We start from the raw sequence: 24,035 nt of genomic DNA on the forward strand, positions 1-24,035 counted from the left end.
GGCCTTCTCATCTGAGCTTCTCCACTCAGGGCTCTGTGACTCCACTCCACCCACCCATTCCCTCAACTGCTATTTATTGAGCATCACTATGTAGTGGGGACTAGTCCAGGTGCTGGGGAAGAGAACATCCTTGCACTCCTGGGCAAAGGACAGACAAAACCCAACAAATTAAGAATTTCTGACTACATTCAGGGCTCTAAAAAACAGGGGGAGCAGGTAGTGTGACAGAATAATGGGGGGGAGAGGAAAGCCTCACCCAAGAGTGACATGTGAACTGAGAACTGAATGTCAAGAGTCTGCCAGGCATGCAGAAGTCTAAAGCCAGAGTGTTCCAGGCAGAGGAAATAGGACCTGTGCGGGCCCGGAGTCAGGAATGAGTTTGAGGTGTCTGAGCAGCGTGAAGGCCAAGGTGACTGGAGGGACGTGAACAAGGTCAGAGAGGTGAGCAAGAGCAGGGCCAGGTCCTTGGATGGCTTCCAACAGGGGAGCCACGGGACCTGGTGTGTCCTCTGGGTTCCATGTTGCAGTGGACTAGAGGAAAGGAAGAGTGGAATTAGACCAGCAGGTGGTTGCTGGAGCCCAGGTGAGAGACGAAGGTACCTGGGCCAGGGTGATAACCATGGAGAAGGAACAAAACGGTCAGGTTTGGGATATGTTTTGGATTGGCTGATGGGGGAGGTAGAAAAAGAGCAAAGGTGGGTGGGTTGGGATGGGTAAAAATAGGTGATGGGGATCAAGAGGTGCACTTGCTGTGCTGAGTACCAGGTGTTGTAGGGAAGTGTTGAATCACTATATTATATACCTGAAACTAAAATTACACTGGAATTTAAACTTAAAAAAGAATAAAAGACTCCTCTGTTCAGGGTCAAGGAAATTGGGTGGATGGTTGAGGTGGTGGAGAGAAATAGGTTTGAGGGGGAAAAATCAAAAATTCTCTTTTGGCCATGATAAATGTGAACTGTCTTCTAGAAATCCACTTGGAGGCATCAGGTAAGCAGGGATGAGCCATGGTCAGGAGTGGAGATTTAGAAAAAAAAATAAAGTGGGGCTATTTGAGACCAGGACTGACTGAGGCCTCCTAGAGAAGGGTAGTTGGGAAAGAGTGTGGATCAACACCCAAGCCCCTTGACCCTCATTCCAACTTCTGACTTCAGGGACAGAGGAGGAGGGGGTGGGAAGCGGGGTAAGGAGAAAAGAAGAGAGCCCTGTTCTAGGAGCCCACGCAGGTGAGTGTTTCAAGAGGGAAGCACCAACTTTGACAAATGCTGCTGAAAGTCAAGCAAGAAGACAAAAAAGGGAGTATTGGATCTGGTAAGCTGGAGCTTCAGTCAATTGACAAGAGCTTCAGTCAATGATGGAGACTGAAGTCTGGCTAGTGTGGGCATTGAACGGGAGGTTGGGAAGTGCAGTTAGGGACTACAAATGAGTCTTCCTAGGGTCACAGGGAGGGGTAGTGAAGGTAACTTGCTGAAGGCTAGGAGGTAAATTGGGCACTGGTGATAAGGAGCCAGAAGAAAGGGACAAACAGATGCAGTCATCAGCCTCACATGATCATTACCTTCCTCTGTGCCAGTGGGTTCCTGGAATGTCAGGGAATCAGCCAACCTGACCTTGAGCATCTATACTGTCCCTCGATGATACTTCCATGACAATAAGCTTGTGCTTCCTCAGCTCTAAGGAAACAGAAACAATACATATGTAAACCACCTCCTGCTTGGGGAGCTTTCATTTCATCTTCTCACTGATGTTCACATCCACCAAATGTGGGTGATCGGGATGGGGTTTAGTGCCCCACACCTGACCTCAGGACAGCTCAGGGGCCTGCCTAGCACAGCACAGCAGCAGAGCCAGACCCTGGATGATGCACCCAGTGTGTTGTCCCAGTCACTGTGGTGAGTCTCAGGACCAGAGCAGCTCTTCCTTCTCGTACAAAGGAACAGGTGTAAAACAGCAGAAAGTGAGATCATGGGCCAGGTTTGGTTGTTAGCTGGCATCATGTGCTTTCACTTCCCTCACAGGCAGTACCTGAGGGGCTCAGGACCCAGCAGGGAAGCAGATTCTAAGGGTAGAGTCTACATGGTCAGGATGTGTTAATTGGTGGAAGTGCCAGGGGCCACTCTCCTCAGCACTGACCACCTTGGAGGGCAGCTACTGGCTAACGATACTGGGAAGGGGCATAGAGCAACTTCCAGCTCATTCTCAGAGGGTCCCAGGATTCAAAGTGTTAAGCAGAACCTCTCTGAACAATCGCTCCAGGGATGGTTCAGGTAAACCTCTGCCTCTGTGTGAAAAATATACAGCATAGCTCAAGTGAGAAACTGCCATTTCTTAAGGTTGACAAGCCGAGTATAGTAACGACGTCATGGTAACCGGTAGGTTTTCAAAGTTTTTCTGAAACTGACTAGCCCCACACACTTCAACAGGTTGGTAAAGACAATGATTAGCATTTTATAAAACTGAGAATGCAGAGGGTCTGTGATCACAGCCACTCACAAGGGAAGTAGGAGCTGGTGTGTGTGGGCCAGGCCTTTCCACAGACTCGCCGTGGCAGGATGGATCAGTCCCTCCTGGGCTCCAGTGTCCTCCTTGGTAAGTCCAGGGCACAGGCTCAGGGGTCCTGCCCTGCCTGATGGACTCTGATGTGCCCCTTCTGAGTCAGAAGTCAGATCCAGCTCTGGCCCAGGGCAGCTGAGATCAGATGTGGATCTTGTGTTTATTGCTGGCGTGAACCTACCCTTGCAGAGGGAGGGAATCAGGTGTGAGATACTGCTTCAGAGGAAATCACAGTTCCCTTTCTCTCTCTCCAGCTGGAGCCAGTGGGCCGTAAGACAACCTCCAACAACTTCACCCACAGCCGAACCAAACTCAAATGCCCCTCTCCTGTGAGTAATGGCCCAATGTCCAGCCTGTTCCATCCAGCATGAAACAGATGTCTAGGGGGCAGGGGCCCCTGAGACCTAGAGGCCAAAAGGAGTTCCCTGGGAGGTTTATCAGTGAACTGCCACCATTCTCCATTCTCACCTCTTCTTCTTGTCCCTGAAACTTCACAGCTCCTCGGGGTGTGGGGGAAAGCAGCAGGTGCTCTGGGGAAGCAGTTGAATGGGCACTGGTGGGGGAGGTGTTGTGCAGAAAGAAACAAGACACCATGTCTGCTCTGGATCCTGCACTCCTTTTCCTCCCGACCCAGCACATCCTTTCTTCCCTTACTGCCCTCAGCTGGAATGAGCTCCTATCTAACATGCTCCCCAGCTCTCCCCTCCCTTCCCTGTCCACGCTCTACCAGCCGCCAGGCACTACACAACCTACCTGGAAAGTCACTCTAGTTTGTCAAGGCTGCTTGAAACCCTTCCCTGGTCCCACCGGAGCATCCAGAGGGGAGGCCCAGCTTCCTCTATTGCCTTAGACACACACTGTTCCTGGAGAAAAAATCAGCTTCCCAGCCGAGCCCCACAATTGCCACGTCTGTGCTTTCACTCTGTTCCTCGCAGAGGCTCATCCCCATCTCTGCCTGCAGGAGAAAGTCACGTCCTTTAAGGCTCAGGTGCCGCCTCCCCTGGGCTACTGTTGTCCCCTCACCCGACTGCTGCTGCCTCCGACACACACCCGTGTTCATCTCTTTTCTGTTTACACTTCTCAAAAGACCAGGACTGAGGCTCCTTTGTGGTGTGATCACCTCTGAACCTCTTGGCCAAGACAGTGAGAGCGGTCACACTCGGCACTCTCTCAGCTCCTACCCAGGGCGCCATGCTTGTCTGCACAGAGGAAGGAGAGAATCCAGGGAGGCAGGTCCAAATACCCACTTCTCTCGGCCCTTCTCATGCTTGGTTCTCAAACCTACCACAAAACCAGCTGTTCTTCCACACTGACCATCGTCCCTGCTCCCGGGCACTCACAGGATGGGGGGATAGAGACAGCTGTCCAGTGGTGGCCTTGAGGAAATAGAGGTGGGGGCTCTGAAGCCCCAGGACTCCCTTCCTCTGGTCGCCTATCAGTTCCCAATCTCAGTATTGGGTTGACCATGAAAGGAGATACTGGTGAGAAACTAAAAGGACGTTATGGCTGAGTATTGACCACTTTGAATACCCATCCTCGTTCAGGAGGTTTGGGGGACAGAGTAGACGAAGGATGAGCAGTGAAAACGTGCAAGGTTATTGCACCGTTGCCCCCAGGATAGACTCAGCAAGCCCAAGGTGGGCGGGCAGATGGTTTACAGAGGCCTATAACCTCTGACCCTCTCCTCCTACACAGGAGAGCCCTTACCTCCACACCCTGAGGAACAGTCAGCTACTCCAAGACCAGTCTGAAGCAGGCCCCATCGTGCTCTCCTGGGCTGTGCCAGTGGCGGCAGGAGGTGGCCTTGCACTTGGGGTTGGTGCAGTGATGGCATGGAGAGCCATAAGGGGTCGGCGGCGGGAAAATCCTCCAATGAATCTCAACACTATGAGCTTCTAGGCCTCCAGCCATGCGCAGGCATTCGTCCCAAATTCCCCAGCCACACTCCTCACCAGCCGTCTACCTCAGCCACCTTGGCCACCACAGAGAGCATTTGCTTCAACCCCTGATGACATCGGAAGCCAAAGGGACAGTCACGACTCCTTAGGGCCTGGGGCCTATGCTTCTGGAATTACCAAATTTAAATAAAGGCCAAAGTCATTCTATTCTTGGGTTAGTCTGCCTGGAGCTCTCGCTTTCCATCTGTTGTGCGATGCAGGTGTGGGAGCTGGAGCCTTCCAGGTCCTGTCTCAGGCAGAGCTGCCCAAGTGATGGCCAACCGGAGCCCAGCCTGGCACCTGATGAACGTATCCCAGTTACCACACCCCCACTAGGTAAAAGGTGGGAGAAAGGTGGCTAGAGTAGTGCAGCTGGATCGTTACCATTCAATATCACCCAACACATAGCTTTTCTACACTTGTTTTGTATCCAGGACAATGTAGAGCACAGTGGGGCTTTCCAAGGCTGTGAGTGTCACAAACCCTTCAAAAGATAAACTCCTTCGGGGCGCCTGGATGGCTCAGTCAGTTAAGCATCCGACTTCGGCTCAGGTCATGATCTCACAGTCCGTGGGTTCGAGCCCCACATTGGGCTCTGTGCTGAGAGCTCAGAGCCTGGAGCCTATTTCAGATTCTGTGTCTCCCTCTCTCTCTACCCCTCCCCTGCTCATGCTCTGCCTGTCTCTGTCTCAAAAATAAATAAATATTAAAAAATTATTTTTAAAAAAAGATAAATTCCTTCAAAAAAGCAAAAAGCTCATGACAAGATACAATTTTGTTCCTGGGCATTGCTAGGTAAAGATGTCTGTTCACTCTGAGAATAAGAGGAGTTGCCTAGGGAAAGTTATCTACCTTCACCTGATTTTCTCAAAGTGCTAACTTTTGGAAAGAATTCCTCTTTTTACATTACCAGATTTTGGAGAGAGTGCTAGAGAGAGGCCGATAATACAGGCTGCGTTCCTTGAGCCCCTGAGCTGGATGTCTTACACAGATTCTCTTTTATTTTGCTCAAAATCCCAGGGAGGAAGGGATGAAAAATAGAGGTGGTAGTTGCACAACATTGTGGATGCACTAAATGCCACCGAACTGTTCACTTTAAAATGGCAAATTGTAGGTCGTGTGAATTTCACCACAGTAAAAGAAAAAAAGAGAATCCATGATCGTCTGCATTACAAGTACCTCTCTGATCCCAAAGCTTGGGATGACCAAGAATGGGAGTTAGAATCCCTAGGCATACCGTTTAAATGGGTGGCCTTCAGAGCAAACCCAACAGCAGCCTGAGCCCCAGTTTCTCAGACATTTCATCTGTAAAACTCGAGTACTCATTTTGCCTGCTTCACAGCACTGCTGGTGGGGAAGAAAACATAAAATGCTCTATGACTCTAAAATACTACACACATAAAAGGGGATTGTTTTCTCGTCTGTGGAGAGTTGAGACAGGGTCCAGATGGTCAGGGAAGTGGAGAGGTCCAGGGACGGGTTTGGGAATTGGGCAGTAAGGTACCAACAAAGACTGCCTAACTTCCATTCATGAAGGTCCACCATCTTATCTCTTTGACAAAACAGAGTGAAGTCCCCTGAGAACCTAGATCCAGGCCCAGTGTTCATCTGGTCTCCAATTTCTGTTTCTGTACTATGAGAACAGCATACCTGCCTCCCCCCCAATTCTTCCTATGGCCCAGAAAACGTGGTGGCTGAACCATACATTTCCTAAAGACCCACCACATTCCAGCTCGTGCTCCTGGCTTACCACAGGTAAGAGCACAGATAGCCCATTAACTCTAAGAGTCCAGCACTACCATGTCCCTTTTTCCTTCTTTCTCAAGTTTTCATTCCTCCCGTAGCTCTCATCTCAAAGGATCATGGAACCCATAAGCACAAGTCTGTCCTCAACTGGGTTGGACTTTATACTACCCGAGTAATCCAGGAGCTCCCAGTATGAAAAATCAACCAAAACAAAAGTAGTCCCAGGCTGATGCCCAAGGAAACACTTGGCAGAAACAGAGACACAAGCTTGAGCCAGGCCTTAATTTCTCACTAAATAATAAAGGGCCAAAATTTTTAAATGTGTGAGAGTAGCTACTTGCACCTGGTAGAAATGTATATACATTGGATATGTGCCATCTTCTATGGGAAAACGGCCAGTCTAGTTAGGACGACACCCCTAGCCATGCTGTGAATGAAACCACCAAATTCTGAGAACACTGTGCTCCCCACTGCTCTCCAGAGAGGGTTTTAAATGCAAAAGAGAGTCGTGTGGATTAAACTTCATCAATAGCCTTCATAGAGGACATGAAACTTTGAGCTCCGAAGGATGCTTTAACCAAGTGAGAACTCAGAGGCTGAAAAGAATGGGGTTGTTGACAAAACCACACTGAGATACCACCTCACACCAGTCAGAGTGGCTAAAATGAGCAAATCAGAGAACTCTAGATGCTGACAAGAATGTGGAGAAATGGGCACCCTCCTACACTGTTGGTGGGAATGTAAACTGGTGCAACCCCTCTGGAAAACAGCATGGAGGTTCCTCAAAAAATTAACAGAACTCCCCTATGACCCAGCAATAGCACTGCTAGGAATTTACCCAAGGGATACAGGAGTGCTGATGCATAGGGGCACATGTACCCCAATGTTCACAGCAGCACTCTCAGCAATTGCCAATTGCCAAAACATGGAAAGAGCCTAAGTGTCCATCAATGGACAAATGGATCCAGAAGATGTGGTTTATCTATACCATGGAATACTACATGGCAATGAGAAAGAATGAAATCTGGCCATGTGTAGCAACATGGATAGACCTTGAGGGTGTTATGCTTAGTGAAATAAGTCAGGCAGAGAAGGACAGATACCATATGTTTGCATGTATAGGAGGATTAGGAGGAACTTAACAGAGGACCGTGGGGGAGAAGAAGGGAGGAAATGGTGGGGGAGAGGGAGAGAGGCAAACCATGAGAGACTCTTGAATGATGAGAACAAACGAGGACTGATGGGGGGGGAGGGGGGAGATGTGCATGGAGGAGGGCACTTGTGGGGATGAGCACTGGGTGTTATATGGAAACCAAATTGACAATAAACTATTTGTAAAAAAAAAAAAAAAAAAAAAAAAAAAAAAAGAATATGGTTGTTGAGACTAGGCAAACTCATTCTAAGTGGAGAGACAAATGAGCATGGTGTGCACAGAAGACAACAAGCCAGCCAGGAAAACGAGGATGGGGGAGTCGCACGCAGACTAAGAGGCACCATGGAAAGGACCAAGAGCTTGTAGTGACCAGACCAATAAAAGCTGACAGGGTGCTCACACTATGATGGACACCACGGCACACAGGAATTAAACTACAAATCCCTATTTTCCCTCCTCTTTTCACAGAGGGGAAAATCCAGACTCAGAGAAGAGGTAACTGGCCCAGGGTTATACTCACATTACAGGATGGACATTCTTCAAAATGAATACTGGTGTGCAGGGTGAAGGAACAACCTGAAAATATAAAACACATGATTCTGGAAGTGAAGTAGGTCAAATTGTAAGTGAATGTGTCATAAAATAGAAATCTAGAAAGGGGAGATAGTATCTTACCGAGGCTGTGAGGACACAGGAGTTTCTCTGCTTCCAACCAGTCTGAAGGAGTCTACCATTTCTAGTTAAAAGTCTATCATTTAAAAACTACAGGGACTAAGATTTATTTGGCTGGAAGATGTATGGAGTTCTAGCAGTGAACAAATCTTTTAATTCGAAAAAAAACAAAGACAATAGCTGTGCGAATCTGTAGATACAACGAATGGACATTTTAAGTAACAGTAGTATTGATGATAGATCATAAATATGTTTAGAAAGATTAAAGGCAAAGGAATTTAAAACATGAAACTAGAATAAGGCATTATTTCTTTTTAAAAAGGCAAAAACTGGGGCACCTGGGTGGCTCAGATGGTTAAGTGTCCAACTTTAGCTCAGGTCACAATCTCACAAACCCACAAACCAGTGGGTTCAAGCCCCGTGCATCAGGTTCTGTGCTGACAGCTCAGAGCCTGGAGTCTGCTTTGGATTCTGTGTCTCCCTCTCTCTGCCCCTCCCCTGCTTGTGCTCTCTCTCAGTCTCTCTGTCTCTTGGTCTCTTTGTCTCTCTCTCTGTCTCGGTCAGTCTCTGTGTCTTGGTCAGTCTCTGTGTCTCGGTCAGTCTCTGTGTCTCTGTCTCTCCCTCTCAAAAATAAACATTAAAAAAAATTTTAAGGCAGAAACTAAGAACCAAATAGAATTTCTAGAAATAGAATATATTGGTATTAAAGAAAAATCAATTTCAGTAGAAGTGTTCAAATAACAGATCACTTCTTGAAACTTTTCTTGTGTATTTACTATGTACTAGGTACTGCTTTCTAGCAGTTGGTCATTAATTCTCACAACAGCCCAATGAGGTAGACACACAGCTATTATCCGAACCTTACAGAGATAACTAAAGTAGATTCCGTGTCTATTCAGTCTCTTTGTAAGAATGAAATGAGATTAAAAACAATAGTTTAAAAAATAGGTATCCAATAATTTGCCATATCAGTATTAGTTCTAGTAGACTATTCAAGGGGCTTTATATAACAACCATAGTAATGAAAATATATTTGGTACCTTACAAAACACTTCATCTCCTCTGATCCTCACTACAGACATGGAAGCAAAGTACAGTATCATTAAGAAAAAATATCCCAAACTTGGAAAGAAGACAGAAGAGGGACCACTTGTCCTGTCGATGTTATTGTTTAACAAGCTCATCTAAGAAATAGTTATCTAGAATATACCTGCATTTGACTTTGCTATTTACTGTTTGATTAGAGCCTAGACACTATGAAGTTCTGTTGACTGTTGGATTTCTGACTGATAAAAAAAAAAAAAAGTTCACCTAAGATTACAGTTCTATCAAATATAGGACATTAACCAGCTTTACATTCTATTAGCAACATTCCTGTGACCAACATTTCTGTCACATTGTCTCCACCCAAATTCTCCCTTGAACCAGACTAAACCATCTGAATGATTCCTTCAGTTAAGAGTTAAACTCTTTGACAGGTGTGCATTCTTTATCTGAAAATCACATTTTTAACTTTTTAAACATCAAAAAAGAATGACTTTTGGGGCATCTGGGTAGCTCAGTTGGTTAAGCATCTGACTTCAGTTCAGGTTATATCTCATGGTTTGGTTCATGGGTTCGAGCCTTGTGCCAGGCTCTGTACTAACAGCTCAGAGCCTGAAACCTGTTTTGCATTCTGGGTCTCCCTCTCTCTCTGCCCCTCCCCTGCTCATGCTCTGTCTCTCAAAAATAAACATTTAAAAAAATGTTTTTAAATGATGACTTTTAAAATAACTTAAGAGAAAACATTTTTTTAATTATAATAAAATATATAAAACCTAAGGATATCTTAGAAAAACCTAGTAAGGTTGAACAAGTGGGAACGGACAAGCCAGTAATTCCATCTCTAGGGGACAGTTTCCAAAGAAACATTTGCAAACGCATCCCTCCAGGGAGCTAGGTGCAAGAACACACAGCAATGTTTCATAACAGTAAAACCGGAAACATGGAGTTCAAGGTCCATGAATAGCGGATTGGGAAAATAACTTATGGTATATTAATATACTGGAGCATTTATGCATCAGTGAAAAATCAACCATGACAGCAGCATCCATCACGTTGGGTGAATCTCACATAAAATGCTAAAAGTTTTACAAAGAATGCATGTGACTGAATTCCATTTAAATATGGAGATAGGTAGCAAACGTGGTAAAGGAATTCAATGTAACCAGATCATAAAAGTCAGTAAAGTTGTTACCTTTGAAAGGAGGGGATGGTGATATGAGAGGGGATGCATGGAGGGCTTCTGAGACATTAGCATTGCTATTTCTTAACAGGATCTTGCCTGATAATTATTCTTTAAACTGAATTGACATGGATTTCAGACTTTTTCTATATATATTTCATTTTTAAGTTAAAAAACATTGAAGAACTAAACTAAGTTGCCTATTTATTCAGTGACCAGTGGGAGGGAGCTGTTTTAGGCTCTCAAGCCTGAGGAGATGGCCAGGAAAACCTCTTATTTCCCAGCCAACATGGAAAGGCTGTTCCCAAGGGCCATATACGGAACTCTGATGCATATGCATTACAGAGTCGCAACGGAGAAGGAAACAGAAGTCAAAGTTGACCTGAGCAGGAGAAAGGGACCCTGCATCAGAGCAAGCCCCAGGTCCAGCTGACCACAGAAGCAGCCTCCGGCCATAGAGCCAGTAGGCCAGTTTAAGACCAGTTCCTCAGCAACAAAGCTCTCATGGGTAGCAGCAAGAGCTTACTGGACTTCAGCAAAAAAAGGCCACTCAAGGGCACACATCCTTTATCTCTGTACGATGTCCAGAAGACTTGTCACCATAAGCTTGTCCCACTACGCTGGCAGCTAGCTCTGACACATACCAACGGCCAAGAGGATGCCAAGGGGATGGTGGCCCCCTGGAGAGGCCCTGAGTCCACCCCTCTGGGGCCTGGCTGCACCATCCAGCAACAAGCATACCGCCCTCAGGTGCTCACACAGGTCCTGAGGGGAATCGATCCTGAGGGGAGTCGGGGCAGGCAAGGGAGAGAAAGGGAGGAGAAAACAGAGGCTTCTGCTAAATATATTCCTCATGGCCAGTGCTTTAGTCATTCAAATTTCATTCTTCATGAGCAGTGAAAGCCTCTAGCACAGTCTGGCTCAGTGATTGAAGAATCCCACCCCACGCAGGGAGTAGGAGAGCTGGAGATCAGAGAGGAGCGAAAGGGGATTCTAATCCCAGATTATTAGGAAGGACCCTAGGTCTTCAACTGTAATAAAGCAGTGATAACGTCTACTTTCAAAGGCTGTTTGTGGATTCTACGGGAAACCCTTAGGAGAAAAGGGTCTGGCAGAGAAGGTGTTCATAAATGGGAGCCAGAATTCTTCTCTCCTGTGTACAAGCTGGGCTGAATGTCCGTGAGCCCTATGATCCCCACCCTCTGTACCACATCGCCTAGCCTGGGTCACTGTACGTTCTCAATATAAGCCTGGAATAAAATGGCTTCTGGCAAAGGTGCAGTCTCGAGCTGACACCTAAGGGGAGGGCCCTCCCTTGGGTGAAGAACAGAGACTGGAGCCCCGGGCCCCACACTCAGAGGTGAGCAAGTCAGCCTCAGGGCATGCCTCTGCCGGCTCCTTTCTGAGCACTGTTAAATCCAGTTTTAACTTGTCTAGCTTTACTGATATTCCCAAAGGCCTGTAAGAGAGACTGACGGTGCAGTGCAGTCTCCTTTCAGGAGCGATCATCTTGGATTGGCCCCAAACTTGGGGAACATCACAGGAAGGATACAGCAGGGGCAGGCTCTCACTACCTGTTCCCAAGTCACCGGAGACACAGCTGCTCTATCTGCCCACTCGGTCAGATCACAGAGTCCCCCAGCAAAATCTGGTTTCAGATTAAGTTTATTTCTAATCTTTATCTCAAGGGTGAAAACGGCCCTGTGGTCCATGGCAGCAGCTGGAACAAATCCCTCAGGCCAACCTTCCCCAGGTTTCCCCCATCCTGGCCTAGATGCATTACGGGCTACATATTTCACAGCGCCCAGTACAAAATTAAAATATGAGGCCCCTTGTTGAAAAATTAAGAATTTTAAGATTGTGGTAGCAGAGCACTAGAACAAGCACGGGGCCCTTCTGAGAACGGGGTCCGGTGTGACTCATAGGTCACACGCCCAAAAGCTGTCCCTACCCCTCGACCATTTAGTGCTATGTGCTCTCAAAAGCCTGAGTAACCCGCACCACCGCCCCGTCCGTGGAGAGAGGAGAGGAGGCAGCCAAGGGGTGTCAATCACCCAGAGAGGAAGGTGCCCAGGGCCCCGCGGCGAGCCAAAGAGGCCCTCCCCAAAGGGCAGCTTGTTTTTTTCCACTTGCTAGAAAAATAGCTCAGAGCTGATCTCCTGTGACCAGCAGATCGATGATAACGTCATTATGTATGGAGGCTCCATTTCAACCTTTTTTTCCAGTTCTATTTTTGTAAGTCATTTTACACAGCAGGGGACTTGATGGGGATCTCTCCGGGTCTGAAATCCTCTGGGGAGACGCAAGAACCTAGGCAGTGTCCTGAGTTGTCCCCAGGGCAGTCCTCCTTCCAGAAGGCCACTCCAGTGCCTGTGAAGCCAGCCCCAGGCTGGCTGTTTCTTCTACGGCTGTTGTAAGAGTTCATGCAGGTGCCAGGCGACAAGCACAGAGCATCCTCTGGCACCGAGTGAACGCTCAATAAATGTAGCTACTTTTGTACCTATGAAGCCCCTCTGTTTTCATATTTCATATGATTGCTTTTGTTGCTCTGTAAAACGTTTATTTATTCCATCTTTTCCCTTCTGAACTAACACTTGTGCTAATTCCAGGACAGAAACACGGTTACCAATAGGTGTCTTCATTTATATAAGTCAGCCACTGAGCCTATGAAATGGAGCCTCATTCTCCTGCGTCTTCTGGAAGACACAGGTCACCTTCAAAGATCTCACAGCTGCTGTAGCATTGTCGTCACTTGGATTATGTACCTGCAAAACATGTTAGCACATGTACCCTAGTATACAGGTTACTTATTTATTATATGTTTAACTGTATTCCCATACCTATCTTAAAACACTCCCAAAAATAGAAAACTTTAAAGACAAAGATGAAATATACATTTTGCTCTTGCAAAACTACTAATACTTGGGGGAGAGCGTTTTGATTGAATAAGTTCTACTACTTGTTAAAACCTTGAGCTAAAGCTTTGTAATGTAACTATTCATAGGTCTGGTTTGGAATTAATTTTATTACTCAACTTGCTTTCAAAAGCTGTCATAGCTAAAAAAAGATTTCTGGCAAAGAGGGGTAGCTCCAAACCAAAGATGTACCTTGTGAGTTGTGCTAAATAAATCCTAATTCTCATTCAATTATACAAATTTTTGTTGAAACATCACTAATAAAATATCTTCCTCCTTTTAAAAAAAGATGTCAATCTTTTTTTAATTTTTAGCCACTTCTAAGGCGTGCCATTTTTCACAAATGGGGTCAAGCCACATTGATACTCTTCATTTTGAAATTTCAAAAACAGCCTTAAAAAGTTTACTTCCTAGTTTTTGTTTAATTTACAAAGAGAGAGTTTTTATAGATGATCATCACAATCAGCTATGGAATCGCGTAACAGTAACCTTTCCAAACATCGGTTTTGAAAATCAACTCCCATCGCCACCGCTGTTTTTGTAAAGCACCTTAACACAGCGCACTCCACAAATTACTTTCGAAAAGCAATCACTTCCCCTCTTTGTCCATGAAGGGAGTTTTTTTCCTAAAATATTTGCTAAGCACATATTACTGACAACCAGTTGTCATCGTACAAAAGGTCAGCAAGTTTGAAATAGTTGCCTACTGGTGAAAAAAAAATGCATAATTCATCTTCAAGTTTGATGGCTTTTTTTTTTCAATTTTTTTTAAATGTTTTATTTATTTCTAGGAGAGAGAGAGAGAGACAGCGTGAGCAGGGGAGGGTCAGAGAGAGAGGGAGTCACAGACGGAAACAGGCTCCAGGCTCTGAGCTGGCAGTCAGCACAGAGCCCGACGCGGGGCTCGAACCCACGAACTGCGAGATCACGACCTAAGCGAAAGTCGGACGCTCAACCGACTAAGCCACCCAGGCGCCCCTAAGTTTGATGGCTTTTAAAAGCATGTTGCCAGAATGCTTTCATGGTGACTCCCCATCTCCTTACAGAATGTTAAGAGGATTCTGTTGTACTTGGAGATCTTGTTTTTGTAACAATTATCACACTGATGATATGTTATCTCATTTTCAGCACACCTTGGCTTTGCTGCATGAGCTCGCCAATAAAAGATACAGTAAAACAATTTTGTCAGTGGTGCTGTATTTGTACTCTTACCCAGGAATCTTTATTCTAGTCAAAGCAGTAAGTATTAGTGAGAACACTTACTTCCATGGTTTTTCCAAAGCATTGTTGTATTAAAGAAGTAGTTTTCTGTGGAGAATGGATCTTCAGGGATACATTTTTTTAATGTTGTTCATGCCATGTGTGCACACGCGCGCACACACACACACACACACACACACCAACTCTATGGATAGCTCATAACTGAACAGTCCAATAAATACCATAGGCTGAGATATGTTGGGGTTTATCTGTGTTTTATCCAGATGCCCAACGCTTCATAATTTGTTCTAACACCTGGCAATGTTTTCTCTGCATCTTCCAACAATGTATGCAGACAAGTACCTATTCCTTTTGTGCTGTGTGGTTTCCTTGTTTTATTTTAGTCATTATAGCATGTGGCTCTTTTACTCTGCTGGTAAGAAAACTGAAGAAGGAAAAAAAACCACCTCTAAACATTTATCACTATGTTTAGTGAATTCTGTGAGGGACTAAATTCAGAACCTAGGGTTTCAAACATGGCTTTGAAAAAGTGTAGTGGTTTGGGGACCTGTACCAAATGCCTAGTTTCTAAATATCTTGCTAATCCATATGGCTCATATCATCAGCCTACATCTCAATGCGCCATATGCACTTAGGGATGGGTGTATTACTAGCGAGGGGTGTATATAAATCCACATTCAATCCAGACTTCTTGATAATTTCAATGTTTTGTCATCTTGTCCAGTCTGGGGAGATCATTTGCATTTCAGAACATGCTCTGGAGGGCTCTGGGCCCTCACTGCCCAGGGCCATCAGCTCTGCCATTCTTCTTGTTGCTCTAACTTGTCTGACAGCTTGTTGTCAGACTTCAGTTCTCATTCTATTACTTGCTAACTGTCTGACCTGGGAGAACAATCATAAGAGCACTTTCAACCCCTCTGTTCTCAGTCCACCTGCCACCACTCCTACCGTGTGTGACATGTGACACTTGAGAACACTGGGATCAATCCACAAATAAAATATTAGGAAGGCTGATAGCTTATGTTAAAATGCATGTAAGTAAGCACATTGCATATTATCATTTGGATGCAAAATAATTTATGGCTATAACTCCCCATGCGTTTACATGAATAAGTCACTTGATTTTTTTAAAAAAATGCACGTAAGTAGACATTTTAATATTTTCATTCCACATCCTAATGGATCATCCTACATACTTCACTTTGGGAACAGTCCTCAATTGAAATGTATTGTGTTCCAGGGAGTAATTTATCAGAACAACAGTTATCACTACAATCCATTTCTCAAATATTCTTGCAACCCAGTGGGCTTTCCTAAGGGAGAGACAATGGTCTGAAGTTAAAGCTGGTCTCTGGACTCCTGCTTAATCGGATACAGCCACAGAGTCTCCCATGGGGCAGGATTGTTGTCTGTCCTGGGTAGTGGGCATGAACAGTGAGAACTACAGAGCCAGATGGAGAAGCAAACACATAAATAAGTGTAGTGAACGCTGTAATAAAGGCACACACAAAGACCCATTGGAGACCAAATAAGGAGAAGTTCAGGAAAACTTCACACTAGAGGCAAGTGAGCAAGCTTTGAAGGAAGGGTGAAATTTCAGTGGGAGGGAGGAAGCAGTGGGGGCAGAGTTGCAGGATAAATGGTAAAATGTTTGGGGAACATGAAGTTATCCAGAACTGATCAGAAGAAACAGGAGGTGAAATTGATTTCTCTTATGGATTTAGAATGTACTCTCCTACATTAATATTGTACAGTGCTTTCTTGAAAGAGTGGGAGGGTTTTTTTATTAACTATTATTATCATTTCCTTGGTAAGAAATGAGGTCTCCTAGTGTTATCCTCCATAGTGCTTGAGTCTGGAAATTGTGAAAAAACTTGGAAGCCATGTTAAGGAGTTGGACTTCATCCAAGATGCATTCGACAGTAGCTTATAGGTGGTAGGGAAGGGCTGTTTTTAAGTAAAGGTGAAGCATGATTAGATACCTTCCACAGCATTCATGGGGATATGCTCAAAACAGTCCAAGTTCTACTAACATCAGAATCACCTGGAAAGCTTGTAAAAAATGCAAATTACCAGGCCCCACCCTAGATCTTCAAAATCCGAATTCCTAGAGCTGCATACAGACACCTGTTTGCACTTCAACAGACTCTCCAGCCAAATTCTTTTCCTGTATTGTCATCCCACTGCCTCACCCACACCCCAAATAATTCAGGCACGTATGAAAAATTAAGATCAGGGCATTACTGGTTTTATGAAATAACTATGTGACTGGTTTATGAGATAGAATGTATCAGCAAGTTATTGTGTTTCTAATTTAGCATTCCTGAGAGTTACCTATTCTTATGTTTGAACTTGAGTCTATGTTCACTTCCAGTTCAACTTTAAGCTTATTGTTATTAAAAAGAGTCTAGTTTTTCCCACTCCCAAACTTCTATCCTTCTATCCCAAACTCCTTTACCTCATTCCCAAGTTTTACATACATCATATGGTCAAGGCCAGGTGCTTCACCTTTTAACATTTTGATCTTCACATCATAATGAAAAAGGTTTTATTTTTTTTTAATTTATTTTAAACGAGAGCATGAGAGGGGCAGAGAGAAGGAGAGAGAATCCCAAGCAGGCTCCGCACTGTCAGCGCAGAGGCCAATGCAGGGCTCGAACTCATAAACCAGGAGATCGTGATCTGAGCCGAAACCAAGAGTCAGACACTTGACCAACTAAGCCACCCAGTTGTCCCTATTATTCTTAGTTTTTAAATGAGATTGAAAACTGGGCTACAAAAGATGGGATGGCGTTAGCAAGCAGCAGAACTAGATTTTGAAATCTGACTTCAAAACCTGTGCTCTTGAAATTAAGAAGACCAGCAATCACAAATGTTGGCAAGGATGTAAAAGAACTGAAACCCCCCACACTGCTGATGGGTATGCAAGTAGCGCAATCACTCTGAATAACAGTCTGACAGTTTCTCTTAAGGTTAAATGTAGCCTTATCATATGACCCAGAAATGTATTCCTGTACTTGTCCCCCCAAAATGAAACATACATCTACACTGACAGTGGTACATAATGTTGATCGTGGTTTTGTTCATAATAGCCCAACACTGGAAACTACCAAACTGTCCAACGAGATGAATGGAATAAAAATTGCAGTGTATCTGTACAACGGAATACTGCTGGGCAAGGAGTTAGAATGTACTAAGCCTCACAACAACATGGATGGAACCCAAAAACTTTAAGGAAGCCAAATATCAAAGAGTACTTACTCTGTGGTTCCATTATATGTAGTCCTAGGAAAGGTAAAAACACATCTGTAGTGACAGCAGTTTCCCCAGGCTGGGGCAGGGGTCTTGAGTACAAAGGAGCATGAGAGAGAGAACTTTTGAGTGATGCACCTGTTTGAGATCTTGATTGTGGTGGACTGACATTTGTCAAAACTCATTAAATTGTACACTGAAAATGGGTTTGTTGTATCACATACATATAGTCAATAGAATAGATTTAAAAAAAAAAAAAAAAAGCTTATGCTTTCCCTAAACCACATGGCCTCTGTTTTTCTAACTCTACCCTAAATCACACCCCACCCACAAGCTGAAAGGATGGTATGAGGTGTTGTGGCTTCTGCAATAGAGACCTGGGAAGCCTGCACAGCACATCTGCCCCTATAATCTCACACCAAAAACACACTTAGTCACGCCCAAGTTTATTCCTTTATTGGGCTCTAAATGTAGTTAGCCTGAGCCTTCACCCATCAGGAGCTGCCTTGGTGTTCCTGGTTATCTGTGCCAAGGAACTGAGCTGCAGGGTTCCCAGAAACTTCTTCACACTGGGCTGGCAGGGCAGCCCCCTCAGAGAGACGTGCTACCTGGTCCCTACCTTGCTCCTCCCCAGCCTCCTGTCAAGAAACCTTTCAGTGGGACCCCAAGCCAAAAACAATGGCAAAGCTGTTGCCTATGCTAGTTTCCTTCTGCATACCTCTCAGCCTGGGAAAGGGCTTCTGGGAGGCAGGATCAGGGTGTAGGCTCCATTCTCTGAAACCCAACACTTTCTCAGCCATCCAGAGGCAACTTCCAGAAGCACTTTCTTGACTCCTTCTCCAACTTCTCCCTCACAGGACCACTGTGCCCTCTCCAGCCTCTGAATTTGCTGGTTTCCTGGACTTCCGATGAACAGCTTAATTACACTGCATATGATATGGTCTTATTCACTAATTGCTTTGTGTGTCTTCCCTAAGGTGTCTGAGAGGACAGATTTTTCCTGCTGTACTTACAAGGCAATGGTGCTATACTGATGGACTGTTTGACTGATCCCACCTTTATCTCTGGAAAAATACCCAAAATGCCCATGTTTGTCCACTCTGAAATCTTATAGCCATACCACAGGAATGCAAAAGATTATGAGAGACTACTGTGAACAATTACAGGTTTCCTCTGCTATCCAAAAGCAGAGTTCTTATGAAAGCTTTCATAAACCAAAATGGCATAAAGCAAAGAAGTAATTGCCAATAATTTATATGGAAAAAATTTTGAGCATTCCCAGACCTAAAAAATAACATTCCTCAGGCTTTTCTAATACCTTGTAATAGCATCTTGCTAATAGATGCACAAAATAAGTCAAGATAAAACACAGATACTCACAAGCACAGTTTAAAGCTATGGCAGCTTAATACTGTGATGCTGTGGGGCACCTGGGTGGTTCAGTCGGTTAAGCATCCATCTTCAGTTCAGGTCATGATCTTGTGGTTCCAGAGTTTGGGTCCCTCATCGGGCTCTGCGCTGACAGCTCAGAGCCTGGAGCCTACTTCAGCTTCTGTGTCTCCCCCTCTCTGCCCCTTCCCCATTCATGCTCTGTCTCTCTCTCTCTCTTAAAAATAAATAAATATTTTTTAAAAAGCTATGATGCTGAGTTTAGTTCCCCGGGAAGGAGCTTGGAAGCACTACTTTCACTGCTTGGAGTGCATGCAGTCTCTATAATATATATTATGTATATAATATAATGATTTGCTACAGAAACACCTAATGCTATTTTTGCCCTTTGCCTTTTTTTGTGAAATTAAAAATCCTATTCAGATTTCTTTTGGTTAACAAAAAAGTACTAATGTAGGTTTTTTCATGAAACTGAAGTGACATAATGCAAACTTTCAAAAAGCAAGGGGATGCCTGCATATGTCAACAAATCGGAAAATCTAGGAAAAATGGATTAATTTCTAGAAACACACAACCTACCAAGAGTGAATCATGAAAAAATAGAAAATCTGAACAGACCAGTTACTATTAAGGGGATTGAATCGGTAATCAAAAACCTCCTGACAAAGATCAGTCCAAGACTAGATGGCTTCACTGGTGAATTCTACCAAATATTTAAAGAATTAATACCAATCCTTTTCAAATGCTTTCAAAAAAATAGAAGAGGAGAGGATACCTCCAACCTCATTTTACAAGGCCAGCATCACTCTGATACCAAAGGCAGATAAGGACAATAAAAAAAGTATAAGCCAACATCTCTGATGAATGTAGATGCGAAAATCCTTAACCAATTAGTAGCAAACTGAATTCAACAGTACATTAAAAGGATTACACACCATGATCAAGTGAGATTCATTCTAGAAGTGCAAGAATGGTTCAACACCTGCAAATCAGTCAATGAGCATGTTAACAATAGGATAAAAATTCATCATCCTTTCATGATAAAAACTCTCAAACTGGGTATAAGAAAACATACTTTAAAATTAAGTGCCATATATGACAAGCCAACAGGTTACATTATATTCAACCACGGAAAGTGAAGATCTTTTCCTCCAAGATTAGGAATGAGACAATAATCTTCATTCTCACCACTTTTATTCAAAGTGGAAGTCCTAGACAGAGCAATTAGGCAAGAAAAAGAAATAAAAGGCATCCAAATTGGAATGAAAGAAGTAAAAGGGTCTCTATTTGTAGATGATAGGAGATCATTTACAGAAAATCCTAAAGACTCCACACACACACAAACCTAAAAAAAAAAAAACCAAAAAACACTTCAATAAAAGTTTCAGGATAAAAAAAAAAAATCAGTATGCAAAAATCAGTTGTGTTTCTACATGCCAACGACAAATTACCAGAAAGAGAAATTAAGAAATCCATTCCGCCTACAGTAGAATCAAAAGGAATAAAATACTTAGGAATAAAATTAACCAAGGAAGTGAAAAATCTGTACACTGAAAACTATGTATCACTGATGAAATTAAAGATGACATAAATAAAAAGAAAGATGTTCTGTGCTCTTAGATTGAAAAAATATTGTTAATGTGTTCATACTATGCAAAATGATCTACAGACTCAATGTAGTATTTATTAAAATTCCAATTATATTTTTCACAGAAGTAGGAAAACAATCCTAAAGTTTGTATGGAACCACATAAGACACTGAATAGCTAAAGCAATCTTGACAAAGAAGAACAAAGCTGAAGACATCATGCTTTCTGGCTTCAAACTATATTATAAAGCTATGGTAATCAAAACAGTGTGGTATTGGCATAAAAATAGACACATGGAGAAATGGAACAGAATAGAGAGCTCAAAAATAAACCCATCTATCTATGGTTTATAAGAACCAAGAATATACAAAATGGAAAGAATAGCCTCTTTAATAAATGGTTTTGGGAATATGGGACAGTCACATGAAAAAAAATGAAGCTAGACACCCCCCCCCCACTGTACACCCATACACAAAAATTAACTCAAAATGGATTAAGGACTTGAAAACCCAAAACCATAAAACTTGTAGGAGAAAATAGAGCTGGTAAACTCCTTGACATTGGAAAGGAGTTTTTGGATTTGACACCAAAAGCAAAGTCAACAAAAGCAAAAACATCTAGCTAGAAAGCTTCTATACACAGAGGAAATCATCAACAAAAGGCAACCTATGGAATAGGAGAAAATATTTACAAACCACATATCCAGTAAAGGGTTAATATCCAAAATATATAAGGAACATCTACTACTCAAGAACAAAAACCCCAAATAACCCAATACAAAAATGGGCAATGAATCTATACATTTTTCCAAAGACATAGAAATGGCCAACAGGCACAGGAAAAGGTATTCAACATCACTAATCATCAAAGAAATGCAAATCAAAAACACAATGAGCATACCTGTTAAAATGGCTCTGACCAAAAAAGATAATAGCTAATGAAGGCTGGTGAGGACATGGAGAAGAAAGACCCCTTGCACATGCTGGTAGGAATGTAAACTGGTGCAGTCACCATGGAAGACAATATGGAGATTCCTCAAGAAATTAAAAATAGAACTACTATAGGACCCAGTAATCCCATTTCTGGATGTCTCTCCAAAGGAAACAAAACCATTATCTCAAAGAGAGATCTATACCTCCATGTTAAGTGCAGTATTATTCACAGTAGCCAAGATATGGAAATAACCTAAGTGTTTATTGACAGATTAACGGATCAAAAAACTGGGATACACGCACACACACACACACATGCGTGCACACACACGCACACAACTGAATATTATTCAACCTAAAAAAGGAAATCCTGTCATTTACAACAATATGGATAAATCTAGATGGCATTATGCTAAGTGAAATAAACCAAAGAAAAGCATAGTATTACTTATATGTAAAATCTAAAACAAAAAGTTTTAAGGTCAAACTCACAGAAAGTAAAAAGTGATTGTCTGGACATGGAGGAAATGGAGAAGTCAGTAAACGCGTAAAAATTTTCAGCTGGAAGATGAATAAGGTCTGAGGATTTAATGTATAATGTAGTGACTGTAGTTGATAACACTGTATGGTATAAGTGAAATTGCTAAAAGATTAGAACTTAGATGTTCTAAATGAAGAAAACAGAAGAGAGGTGATGGGTGTGTTAATTAACTCAATGGGGGAATCCTTTCACAATGTATACATAAAACAAATCATCTCATTGTATACTCTAAATATTTTACAGTTTTTTCAGTTATACCCCAATAAATCCCCCAAAAAATGCTGTAACTATAAACCAACCACTGTTCCCACAGACAGCTTCTCATTTAGTTTTCTATAGACCAAGTAGTTTATGTGTGTTTTGTATCTGCAAAATCTCAAAGGGGAGAATTGCGAAATACCTCACCAGGGAGCTTAGCATAAGATTTCCTTTGTTTCTTTCCTGGAACAATCTCCAGAATCTTATTGACATAAACTAAATGTGGTTTTTTTGTTCTTTTTGCCCTTTGTCAATGGAGAATATATTGCTAAGTCCTTTTATCCAGAAGTAACTTAAAAACAGCACAGCAGATCAGAGAATGTCCCAGTTTCAACCCTGACAATGAATTTGAGTCTTTGTGTAATATAAGGGGGTAGAGATGGATCGAAGAGTAAAGACCAGGGCACTAAAGTCCAGGTGAAACCAAACTTACAGGGCATTGAGTTACCTGCAGAGGGATGCAGGAAGCCCAGGTTTACACTCTGAAGGTGAACACTCTCCCAAAGAGAGGAGGGAGCCAGCAAGACAAGCAAAGTCAAGCAGGATGGCCTAGATCAAGAAGAGAAGGGTAGCTTACTGGCTGTATAATCCTGAACAATCCTATATAATCCTTTAAACTTCCTGAGCCTCATTTTCTCAGCTGTAAAATAGAGATTAAAAAAAAAACAAAAAACCAGTTTTATGCCCTAACTCTTGCACATGTACCACTATGGAGATGTATTAACTTTTCCAGAATTTCATATAAGTGGAGTCATAGAGTAGGTGCTCTTTGATGTCTGGTTTAATTTTTTTTTTTTTGATCCATCTGTTTTGTGATTCTTTTTCATGGTGTTCTTTTTCATTGCTAAGGAGAGTTTCATTATATGAATATACTATGATTTATCCCATTTACCTATTGTTAAGCCTTTCAGTAGTTTCCAGTTTGTGACCATTGTAAACAAAACTACTATCAACACTGTGTATAACTCTGTGTGTATATGTTTCCTTTGTATTAGGTAAATACCTAGGAATGAGATTGCTAGGTCATATAATAAGGGTACGCTTAACTTTAGGAGAAACTACCAAGCTTCTTTTCCAAAATGATGGTACCATTTTGTATGCCGACCAGCCATGTATGAGAGTTCCATTTTTTCCACACCCTCACCAACACTTGTTATTGTTAGTCTTCTTAATTTGAAAAGCACAGATTTTAAAGTCAGACAGACCTCAAATTCTAGTTCTACCACTTGCTAACCCCATAACCTTGGATAAGTCATCTGATCTTATTGAGTCTAGTTTTAAAATATTCTCATTTTAAAAATGAGAATATTTATACGATGGAGTTTTGTGTGGAAGGCAGAAATATATTCAATTATTTAGCTTACCTAATTATACCCACTCTTTATTCTCGATTCTGAAGGCCATTATGTCTGAAGTTATAATTTAAGAGCCCTATTAAGATGCCTTTGTATATAAATTACCTGAAATTAGGTGCAGCCTGATGCCCATGGGCTCACCACAGTGGTGCCCACGATCAGGTAGAGCCAGAGTTCTGCCTTCATACCTACTCCCAGGTAGAGAAGGAAGGAGCCTATCCTCCAAATACTGTGTCTATTCAACCCTAGAACTTTCTCTCCAGCACTGGATAATGGGAAAGTTGTGGAACTTAGTTAT

General features: G+C 43.0%; 1 protein-coding gene and 1 long non-coding RNA gene across 12 annotated transcripts in view; one reads left to right on the forward strand and one right to left on the reverse strand.

Annotated features, from left to right (window-relative positions):
- The window catches only part of PLB1 (phospholipase B1), a 125,298-nt gene extending 120,629 nt beyond the window's left edge, over positions 1-4,669 (forward strand). Inside the window, 2 exon segments of the mRNA XM_039238444.1 lie at positions 2,808-2,882; positions 4,249-4,669. Coding sequence (XP_039094375.1) covers positions 2,808-2,882; positions 4,249-4,452 — 279 coding nt within the window. The 3' untranslated portion in view covers positions 4,453-4,669.
- The window catches only part of LOC120235904, a 37,508-nt gene that overhangs the window by 5,770 nt on the left and 7,703 nt on the right, over positions 1-24,035 (reverse strand). For 6 of the 11 annotated variants that reach the window (XR_005529532.1, XR_005529529.1, XR_005529535.1 and 3 more), the window contains exons 2-6: positions 12,912-13,050; positions 7,910-7,965; positions 3,307-3,508; positions 3,022-3,083; positions 1,559-1,673 (exon numbers count right to left, since the gene is read on the reverse strand). This is a non-coding gene — a long non-coding RNA (uncharacterized LOC120235904). Of the gene's footprint in view, positions 1-1,558; positions 1,674-3,021; positions 3,084-3,306; positions 3,509-7,909; positions 7,966-8,064; positions 8,401-12,911; positions 13,051-24,035 lie in introns of those variants that run through there. The other 5 variants (XR_005529527.1, XR_005529526.1, XR_005529528.1 and 2 more) reach the window with 5 other exon arrangements.

This window comes from Hyaena hyaena, unplaced genomic scaffold, assembly GCF_003009895.1.
Source record: "Hyaena hyaena isolate Hyena2069 unplaced genomic scaffold, ASM300989v1 scaffold_140, whole genome shotgun sequence".
NCBI lineage: Eukaryota > Metazoa > Chordata > Mammalia > Carnivora > Hyaenidae > Hyaena > Hyaena hyaena.